At 37.1% G+C, this 11,065-nt stretch overlaps 1 protein-coding gene across 1 annotated transcript; it reads left to right on the top strand.

The window, feature by feature from the left end:
* The first annotated feature begins 7,870 nt into the window (after window positions 1–7,870).
* On the top strand, window positions 7,871–8,909 carry rasd4 (rasd family member 4). The gene has a single exon (XM_042393691.1). It carries the CDS (start codon window positions 8,181–8,183, stop codon window positions 8,805–8,807), a length of 627 nt encoding a protein of 208 aa, XP_042249625.1. The 5' UTR covers window positions 7,871–8,180; the 3' UTR covers window positions 8,808–8,909.
* Window positions 8,910–11,065: the final 2,156 nt, after the last annotated feature.

Below are 11,065 nucleotides of genomic sequence, written 5' to 3'. Positions count from 1 at the left end.
CCTAGTAAACACACACAAACAAACCACACGTCTATGATCTTATCTAGCTACTGTGTGTTAATATGAGCATTCCACAAACTATTAATGCTCCTTTAGGCTCATCAAACATTTTTGTGTAATGTAAATAGCTTAAAGGTCATTACGTAGGTCCTGAAACTGAAACCTTCCTTTTTGTTAGTGTATTCCTTGGGAAGGGAGACATACTAAACAAACCACATGGGTAGAGACTAAACATCACTGTCTTCTTTCATAATTCTTCTTTCCTAGGAAACTGGTGACTTGCACACAAAAACCAAAATTGATCAACAGAGCACCAGGTCCTGAGAGAGTGTTTCCCTCCTCTGTGGCCAAATAAAAGACTGTGTGCTCTAAGAACAGCTTGTTCCTTCAGTACCAGAGGCAGTCATCATCACAGACTAACACCTCAGAGCCAGTGAGAGCAACCAGCAGCTCAATACTGCAATATAGCCCTGGCAGGATAAAGCCCTCTGCTGTGCTGGTCTGCTGTTCTCACACCTGTCTCTAAACTATGAAATGCCTAAAACAGAAATTCAAAATGGCTTAATGTGACTTCATGAACCTATCATGAACTGAAAATCTCTCTTAAATTGTTATCATATGTTGGGAGCAACAAAAATTGAAGATACTGTATTATGAGGGAATTTTACAAGTGTATAAAAAAAGTCTTAACAATAAATCAATATATAAATGGATTAATACTTCTTAATAAAATAAATGAAATTAAATGGGAGCAAGCATAAAGGCTTTCAATAAATTCAATTCAATGACAGTGCTCATTAAGAAACATTAAGATCTATTTTGGGCTTTTTTTAATTTATTTTTTTCTAAAATTTAAAGCTGCATTAATCAATATTTTCATATTAACAATAGATCACACAAGTAAGTAATAGATCACATAACTAAGTCTGAGACCATTTTTGGACCCCACTGTATGTCTAATGAAGTCATTTGTAGTGAAGAACCTACAGATACAGTAATTATCACCTGACTCTGCAGTTTCCCTGAGGTGTCTTTTAGCTAATTTTTTGGTTTTATAGTCCGAGCTGAAAGAGGAGCTGAAAAGATGTGGGGAGTAAAGGCATTTCAGAATGCCATTGACAAAAAGAGGAAGAGTATACTAAGTTCAGGACGTACTGGATACGATTGTTAATGGAGATACAAGTGATTGAATCAGAGAGCAGTGATGGTGATAAAGAAAACACAGCTGACACAAGCTGACACATGCTATGGCCCTGTAGCTGACGTAATGTCCTGTAACCATTTCCAGTACTTGCTTTCATTAGAAGAAGGACAAACTTTGGGAGATTAGGCCATGATTGGATGCATTCAGAGTGAAATGCTAGATAGTGCCAGAGGAGCATAACTCTGTGATTGAAATGATGATTCATTTTAAGGGGAAGTTCAGTGAAATCAGACAATACATGCGTGGGCAACCCCATCTCTGGGATTTCAAGGTTTGGGCAAGAACAGGAATCTTAGACATACTATATGACTTTGATGTGTACCAAGGGAGTGTGTGGGGTAAAAGTGCCAAGTCTGAGCTTGGATTATCAGGAGATATAATCATGAAGCTTGTATCAACACTTCCTGCAGGACAAAAGGTATTTACAGACAATTTCTTCACTTCTGTGCCTCCACAGAAATCCACGTCGTTAGAACAGTACACCCTGTACATGTGCCAAACCTCAGAAAAGAAGGAGCTGAGAAAACAAGGCAGAGGGAGCTTTGACTTGAGAGTGGAGGTATGACAACCAGTCAGTTACTCTTCTCTCCACTCTTGATGGTCCACAACCAGTTGACAAGGTTGACTGGTGGGACAAATCCACCATGTCCTACATCGAAGTGAGCAGACCATCCATTGTGTAGACGCACAATTGATTCATGAGTTGGATCAATTTGCTTGATTCCTTTACAGCCAAGTACAAGTTCCACATTAAGTCCACACACTGGTATTTGTATATTTTTTGGCACACCATCATCTTTGGAGTGGTCAATGTGTGGCTGCAATTCAAGTGTGACTGTGGAACCCTGCAGATCCCTGAAAATGAAGTCATGAACAGGAGGCACTCTCAGGCACAGCCAGTAACCTCTCTCATCCAATTCAATACCCTGAAGAGAGGCAGACGATACATGGATGAGGCAAGAGTACTCCAGTGTGAAAAAGATGGCCCACAATGCCCTCTTGATGTTTGCTGGGATAATGTGGGGCACTTGCCACTGAACGTTGAAAAAAGAGGCCACTGCAAGAATGGATATACATCAACTGCATGCAACAAATGTGATGTTTGTTTGTGCTTCACAGATAAAAACAAAAAACTGCTTCCTGCAGGTTCACACATAAGGAGCCAAACAAGGATGGCATCCACAAAATAAGAATAGTCCTCAGACATAAAAAATCATTATGATGTTCAATATGTAAATATGAAGAAATTGTAAAGGACTGATGTAATAAAATTCAGATTTTGCAAAGTCAAAAATAAAGTTCCAATAACAATAACATTTTCTTAGTTTTTTTCATTGTGTGGAAATGCATATAGTCACATTTATTTGCTTTTTATTGTGTTGTATCAAACAGTTTCATGTTAATAAAATTAATTTTTAAGATACATATTTTGATATTATTGAGTCATTGATGCCTAATAAATAATGGACTTTGTTAAAATTAAAATGGTGATATTTGTGAGCACTAAGACTCTCTGTTGCAATTTTGCAACATTTTCACAAAATCCACCAAAAAACAAAAAAATGAAAAGAAGACATTATTTTCTTGATCTTGCTAAAAACTGTTTACAAAGGAGAAAAAAAATATACATCAATAAAATCAATGCTTGGGTTTCATCAGTGTTGTGTTTATAGATTGTTCTACTAACCCCAAGTGGCCAAAAAAATCAATCATAACTGCTTCAAAAACAACTTCAATTTCTCTTCCACTAACTCCCACCCATCCCTTCTTGTATTTTCAATTTTTTCCTCAAAGTGTGTATATATATTTATATTTATTTTTGCCTTTACAAGCCATTTCACATTATCCATGAAACTTTAGCAAGAACAATAGAGGGTTGTGAGAAAAACAATATGTACAGCAGGTTCACATGCTGGTTCTGTCTTGCTACTGTGTTTAATGAAGTGGAGAATCTGAGAGATGGAGTTGAATTGCTCGGGGGCCTTGAGCTTTAGTTTCAGACCCGTTTCTTCCCTAGAGAGGGGAGAATGCAGGCTGCGTCGACACAGAGCTCAGAAAGTCCAGAGTTAACACCATCGCTGAGTTTATGAAATAAAGCACATATACAGAAACAGTAAGAGCAGGAGATATAGTTAAAAGTGATTCAGCAGACATTTATTACCAAAGAGAAACAGTCGCTGCTGCATTACTGCAAATAAACAAGGTTTTCTCAGCAGAAAATAAGATTTACACAGTTCTATAAGAGAAGATCAAACATGACACACAGGTATGTAATCAGTTAATATATAACATATAGTACGATGTGGCAAAGAACCACTGAGAAAAATCAGCACGTTCAATAGTTCAACCTTCAAAAAATGCACCCCAGCATTGAACAACTTTTGAGATAGCTACAATAAAGTGTGGTCATCTTTCTGAATTACATACACAGGTTATTAGGCCAATGAAATATGGTGGCATGAAACATACTTCTAATTAGCCTAACTAACCAACACACCCCATTACTGGCCATTACCATTCTCAAGCGTGAATGAATTCTCAAGTCAGTAATGAATGACAGCACTAAGAAGGTGCACATTACTACTCATATATCCCTTTCACCTCAGGTAATGGATTCAGTGGTATCATAGCAACAAGTGACAAAGACTCAAGCAATTATATTATATTATTTTCTGTGTGATTTACTTTTGTCTGAATTGAATGCAAATCATGCTGCTTCCCACACAGTTGACATTTGAATCCATGCACTGCTGAGAAAACAAAAGATACTGGACACTTCTTTTGTGTTAGAGGTAACATAAAAAGAAGATATGTTAAAACATTACTCTGTGTTATACTGTAATGAAAACAACACACAGATTTGGAAAACTGTGACATGCTTATTTAGTGTGCAGGGACAGAACATCTCTGCCAGCCTCCTCAGTCCACAACATGTGAGCAGAGTTTCAGGATATCGATCTCTGACAATTTGACGTCATCTCCTCTTTGTGAACATGTGTCATAAGTGTAAATTAAACCAGCGAGGGCTTGAGAAATGTTCACTGAGACAAAAGCTACTCTAAAACGAGAAACAAATCAGCCAGCAATAAATAAGACAATAAATATATCAAATCAGAAGAGTTTTCATGTGTAATAATCAAAATGGATGCATTTTATTTTCGACAACAGCCGCATATCACTGGCTTATTTTCCTTGTCTGAGCAGTGCACTGAGGGGTGCTCTAAATATATGACCTTATAATAATATGTACCCAAATGACTGCAAGAGCATTTATGCCATTCAAACTAAACTGACTGAATTTGCATGTGAACGCTTTAAACAGGAATGCTTCACTGACATCTTTACAATCAACAACTGTTAACTAATTAAAACTTCAAACTTTTCGATAACTGGCTTACGTTTCATCAAAATTGCTTTCATGCATCTTTAGACATGGTTGAATAAGTTTTCTATTTGGTTTAAAGTTGATCAAAATTTGAGCGTATATGTAAAAATGTCTGTGACAGTAAAGACGACTACTGAATATTTTCTTTAATATCTATGGCAATATTTCCCTCATTTATATGACAATATTGTTATTTTTGTGAGAAACTCTTTTGCTGTCCCCGTGTCACACTCTGTGTCTCTGCCAAAAGAATTTGAATTGCTAGCATTAAATGTCTCTCTAAATCTTAATAATAATATGGTGGCACTTGGGGTCTATTGCTCCCGTCTGCTCATCAAAGTGCCTTAGATAAATTGGTCATTCTTATATCTGACTATGAGGCTTCTGAGGTTTTGTACATGGATGACCTTAACCTTGACTGTTTATCGTCTATCTCTGAGGGGCCAAAAAATCATTGTATTGAATTAAATTTAACTCAGCTCATTTCTTCACCTACCCAGCCAGACACCAGAAATCCAGAAAAGTCAACCCTGATAATCCTAACAAACAAACCATATAGTTTCACAGCCAGTGGTTTGTTTGCCCTAGACAGATCATTTTCTGCACTAGAGATTCCAGACAAAGAAGATTCCACCACATATTATTATAAAGAGAGACTTAAATATTTTGCTGAACAGGCTTTTCTTTGTGATTTATTTCTCACATATCTTATCAGACTGAATCATTGGTTCACACCTGAAATCTCAGAGATCCTAAGTTTAAGGAATGTACAATTGGCAAAAGCACAAGGCTCAAAGTCCTCTATGGATTGGCAGACCTTTAGACAGTTGAGTAACAAATGTGTCAGGGCAATTAGAAATGCTAGGTCATGTTATTTTGTTGATACTCTGTCTGATTGTAGCAGTAATCCAGCATACTTTTGGAAAACAATTAAGTCACTAAATCATGGTCATGCTAACTCCCAACCCAAGCATCTTTCTTTAGATTCTGTCCTTGCCTCAGAAAAAGAACAAATATGTGACAATTTTAATAGTCATTTTATTTCTTCCGGCCACTTCTTTGAAAATCCAAATCTATCACAGTTGCCTCAGTCAAGGATGGGTGCAGTTGTAATAGAAATAACCTTTTTGGTGAAGGATTTACCCTTAGACAGTTCTCTATTAAGAAGGTATCTGATGCCCTGGCCTAAATTGACCCAAAAAAGGCTACTGGAGCAAACCTTTTGAATGCAAGACTTTTACTATTGGCTGCAACTATCATAGCTTATCATTTAACACATACTTTTAATTTAACTCTTGTATCCAGGAATATTCCTAAGTGTGGAAAGCAGCATATGTACTGTCTCTGCATAAAGGCATGTCATGTTTAGCCAAAATCATAGATAACCTCATCAATAATCAAATGTGTCACTTTCTATCCGAGCATTGCATTTTAAATCCCCATCAGTCTGGCTTCAGACCTGGTCATAGCACTTTTAGAAATATGGGATACCACACTTGTTTATAAGAATGCATTACCTTGGATATCCCATATATGAACACAGAACTGGGAAAAACTGCGTTCATCTATTATGCTCCTCATAGGTGGAATAAGCTTCAGGACTCCCTTAAATTAGACTTTTTTATCCCTAGAACATTTTAAGATTTTGTTGAACAATGTTTTATAGAATAAATGCTCTTGTTTTTCTTAATTGTGACTGCTTTGGCATGTGTAATGTACTTATTTTACAGTATTTTTCTTCGTGGGTTTTTTATTGTATTTTCCAAGTAATTTGTCTTGTGTTTGTGTTGTATGCTTTGTAGCCTATATGATTATTGATTTTACATTTTTTTGTTATATGGTTGGATTTGCAGGGCACCATTGGGAATTATAGCTTTGCTCTCAGTTGGTTTCCCCTGCTAAAACAAAGCTATCTATCTGAAACAAAACAAAAAGTCCTATATTATGATCTTTGGTACCAGAGAGAAACTCAAATCCAAACCTGGTTCCTGTATAATAACCTGTAATGACGGCATCTCTCTGCATAAAGTTGATAATATTAAATATCTTGATGTATGGCTTGATTCTGAACTCTCATACAGATCACACATTGATCATGTCTTACATAAAGTCAACTTTGGAATCAATGTTTTACATCGATCTTACATCGACACATTCACTGGCTTCAACTTATATTTAAATGTGTTCATTTCAATTATCCTCATTTACAACAGTATCTTGTACTTTTTACTTCAAATGAACAAGTTAGCTACTCTGCTCAGCTCTATTTCTCTGTCCCTCATGCTAAGAAAATTATTTGCAAAAAAGCTTTTATATGTTTAAAGCTCCACAGATTGGAATAATTTACCTGTTGATATTAGAGCAATTGGTATGTTAAGCATGCCCTGTCTTCTTACTTTGAGATGCACTGTCACTGTTATCAATGAAGCTGTCACTGTTTATACCTACTTTTTATACCCTATACTGTTAATGTTTATACCTGATTGTATTTGGTGATCCACTCACACTCTACTTTGGCCACCTTGATATAGAATATTTTCAGTGTTTTCATTAATTAATGTTTGTTGTTTGTGTTTTTTAGTATATGTTGGGACCCCCCAAAAATGAGATGGCACACCTCAAGGGGTTTATTTTAATAAATAAAATTTGAACACATGAGTCTTTCAAGCCATTTCTAAACAAACTACTGTAATTTTTGTCTTTGTGGTGAAGGAACATGTCAGCCAGTGCAACGGTGTGGCTCACTGACGTGTTTTTAATCGTTTTCGGACAACAATGGAGTATTACGACACAGAGGAATGACATATATAAGAGTTTGGATGCACACACAATACTTGTAGGACTGATTTGGCTCTGCACATGAGATTTGTTGACAATAAGAAAAATATAGAAATTTACCAGCCTTATCCTTTTTTTTTTTTTTTTTTTGAAGCCCTCAATGTCGGTATGAAATTTTTGAGATAACTCTCAAAAATACATTCTGAATGGGAGAATATTCTAAGTCACCTTTTTGCTGGAATTGAGCCTTCGCCACACAGAGACATTTGCAGTTAAAGCCACAGCTGAAATAAAGCCTTTACATTAAAAAAACATGATGTTTGTCTCTTTTTTACTGGTTAATGGTTTATGTCACAGTCCACATTAAACAAAGACTTTCCTAAAACACATACTGTAACGTCTTAAGAGCAGCAGTCACAACCCATCACAATCCTCTGCTGGAAATGTATTCTGCATTGTATTTTTTTTTTCTCTTACTCCATTTGATTTGCATGAATCTCTGATTGGCTGCTGTAAGTTCAGGGAGAGTGAGATACTGCCCTCTCCTGATTGGCTGGGAGCAGAAGGGGGCAGGGAATTTATGTGAACATAAATACAGAGGGCAGCTCTGTCTGATACTCTCACATGCATCTGCTATCATCATCTCTGTGTTTCACTTCAACATAAACACTTCCAGCTCCATCACTGCCATCAAATCAGATGTTATAGAAGAGGATCAACAGGTGAAGGAGAGGTGAACAAAGAGGGCAGAAGAGACATCCTTTCAAGCAGTGTTTTTGGGGAGGGAGGGGGAAAGAGTAACAGAACCCCAACATGTCTTTTGAAGTTAAGGAGAAGACAGAGGTGCGTCTGGTGTTTCTGGGAGCAGCTGGAGTGGGGAAGACAGCCCTGATCCAACGCTTTCTTAAAGACACTTTTGAGCCCAAGCACCGCCGCACTGTGGAGGAGCTCCACAGGAAGGAGTATGAGGTTGGGGGTGTCAAAGTCACCATTAACATTATGGACACCAGTGGCAGCTACTCCTTCCCAGCCATGCGTAAGCTCTCCATCCAGAACAGCGACGCCTTTGCCCTGGTGTATGCAGTGAATGACCCTGAATCCCTGGAGGCAGTCAAAAGTCTGCGAGAGGAGATCCTGGAAGTCAAGGAGGACAAGTACACCCCTATTGTGGTCATAGGCAACAAGATCGACCGCCACAATGAGCGTCAGGTGTCCAGCGAGGACGTGCTGTCCACAGTGGAGCTGGACTGGAACAACAGCTTCCTGGAGTCCTCGGCCAAAGATAATGTCAATGTGCTTGAAGCTTTTCGGGAGCTGCTCCAGCAAGCCAACCTGCCCAGTCGGCTCAGTCCAGCACTGTGCCGCAGACGTGAAACCTTCCCCAAGGAGAGCAACAAACGACCTCCTATGAACAAGACCAACAGCTGCCTCATCTCATAATGATGCAGAGCTGCTCAGAGGGCAACAACACAAAAAGAGACTGAAAGAAATTGCCCAAAAGAGACTGAAAGTGCTTTGTTGACGGGGATCTGAGTGGAGAGAAACAGACCCAGAGACAGTTTTACATGTGTTAAGACTGAATCTGACTGCCACTGAAACACTGAGTTAAAAAAAGATGTTTCCTCATTCCTTGAAAGAAATCTAACAAACAGCACTGGAGGCACAGAGATGCTTCAACAAGAAAAAACAAAGATGAAAACAGACACCACCTTAAAGACATGAAAGAATGTGGTTGAACAACTGTGTTAAACAGTGAAAAAATGAAATAGTGCCAGCATACTACTTACTGTGAATGTCCAAGAAAAAAAAAAAGCTGTAATAAATTGCAACAGTGTAGAAGCAGCATTGTGCATCATGAGCTTGGTTTCAATGTATATGTAATGTGACTTTGGGTTTTGTGTTACTGGTGTTAAAAAGTGCAATATCTGTGAAATGATGGGTATTTTTGCAAAAGTCTACATGGTTATGGTTTTTGCAAAATCAAGTGAACAACTGAAAGAAATTAACAAAGAAACTCTTTATATTTGTGATAGCAACACATCAGACGTTATGTTGTGAATTCTTGTGCAGCCTGTCCTGCAACTCTGAAATGCTGCTTCGCAAAATCTCATTATGCACTCTGCGTTAATGTGTAAATACTTATTACAAACTACATACTGTACGCACACAGCACTCTCTCTCTCTTTGTTTGCTTAATAAAATCTTTTTTTATTGGATAATGGGAAGAAAAGGCCTCTTTTTTTCAAATATCTGCACTGGTTTTGAGAATTTAAATTGAATTTCTTTTCACCATAACAGTACCAAGAGCAAAGGTGATGTTTGATGTACTTATTCAAAGCTCATTCCAAGATAAATAAACTCTGGATATATTAAGTAGCATTAATGGTTTAGACAGAACAGAGAGAAAGTAAGTGTAAGAGAGAAGTCTTTGAGTGTGTATGTGTGTGTGAGAAAGAGAGAGAGAGAGATGTGAAAATGTGTTACATTATTAGGGAACTGATCACAGCCCAAATAAATACACTGAAAGTGAAATAAAGCTTACACGGGCTGACAGAAGATATAATATTTTAAAGTCTCACATGTGTGAAAAAGGCTCATGTGAAACAGTTTCACTATTCACACAAAACAGTTTGGATCTAAGGACTTTAAAATTGTATTGCTGGTATGATATGTGTCAGAATGAAATACATGATGTGTAATGTGTAATTATTGTAGTACAAGAGATGTCTCCTCTAAATAAAATGTGACTATGGAGCCATTTATCATTTCAACAGCCCATCAAATTACTCTAATTCCATCCCAGGATGTATTATGTTGACATAGTGATGATTTATTTTCTCCAACTGCTGTTGGTTGTACTAGAAACATACATTTTTTTTAGTTTTTTAGTTTTTTTTTTAAACGGGACAGAAAAACAAGAACTGCTGCATCACTTGACTGACCTGCCTGCAATTTAAAGTGATTGTGTTAATTTTAATTAATGTTACCATGACTCCCTAGAAAGCAGAATTGATACTGAGTGGATTATACTAGCGAAGTAAAGTAACTGATGGACTGATATCACAGACATGCACATAAGTAGCATGGTCTCTCCGTTCTGTCTTGTAGTTGTATTGCCCTCTAGTGGTCTTTTTTTTTTTTTTTTTTTTTACAATGCTTACAATGTTCAAGGCCTCAATACATGTGCAGAGTTTGATAAATACTCAGAGGTCAATGAGGAAGCAGGTATTTTCATTTTCACAACATGTCAGGGTATCAAAAAAAACGAGATTATGAGAGAACCAATAAGCTTGTAAGATGTTAGAGGAAGTCAAGTAAAAAAAAATAAAACCTGCTGTGTCTGTTTAGTATAGACTTGTACAATCAAGTGTCATGCTGGAAGGGAGCCCGCAGGTTTTCATTACAACCAAACAGGTGGAGCAAGATTTCAGTCAGAATTACTAACTGCCATGAAAAGATTAGTAAAGATAATTATTTGTATTAGATTTAATCATTTTAATCCATGCTCAAATTGTCCCATCTTCTCACGGAACACATAAGACAATACGAAGTAAAATGTTTGTCATTTGAAGCCTGTGGGATAATTTTGTGATTCATTTGGAGACTTCAGGATTACAAGAAATTTGTGATGTAAGTGAATGCCCATATTTTACAATACACAATTAACATTTAACACTCAGATTTTATGAAAAAACATA

The sequence above is a fragment of the Thunnus maccoyii genome, chromosome 18 (assembly GCF_910596095.1).
Source record: "Thunnus maccoyii chromosome 18, fThuMac1.1, whole genome shotgun sequence".
Taxonomy (NCBI): Eukaryota; Metazoa; Chordata; class Actinopteri; order Scombriformes; family Scombridae; genus Thunnus; species Thunnus maccoyii.
The sequence above is the reverse complement of the archived record's forward strand: the minus strand, read 5'-3'. Positions and strand labels throughout refer to the sequence as shown.

Coding starts and splice junctions, on each gene's coding strand:
- rasd4 (XM_042393691.1), top strand. CDS start 8,181: ATGTCTTTTGAAGTTAAGGAGAAGACAGAGGTGCGTCTGGTGTTTCTG.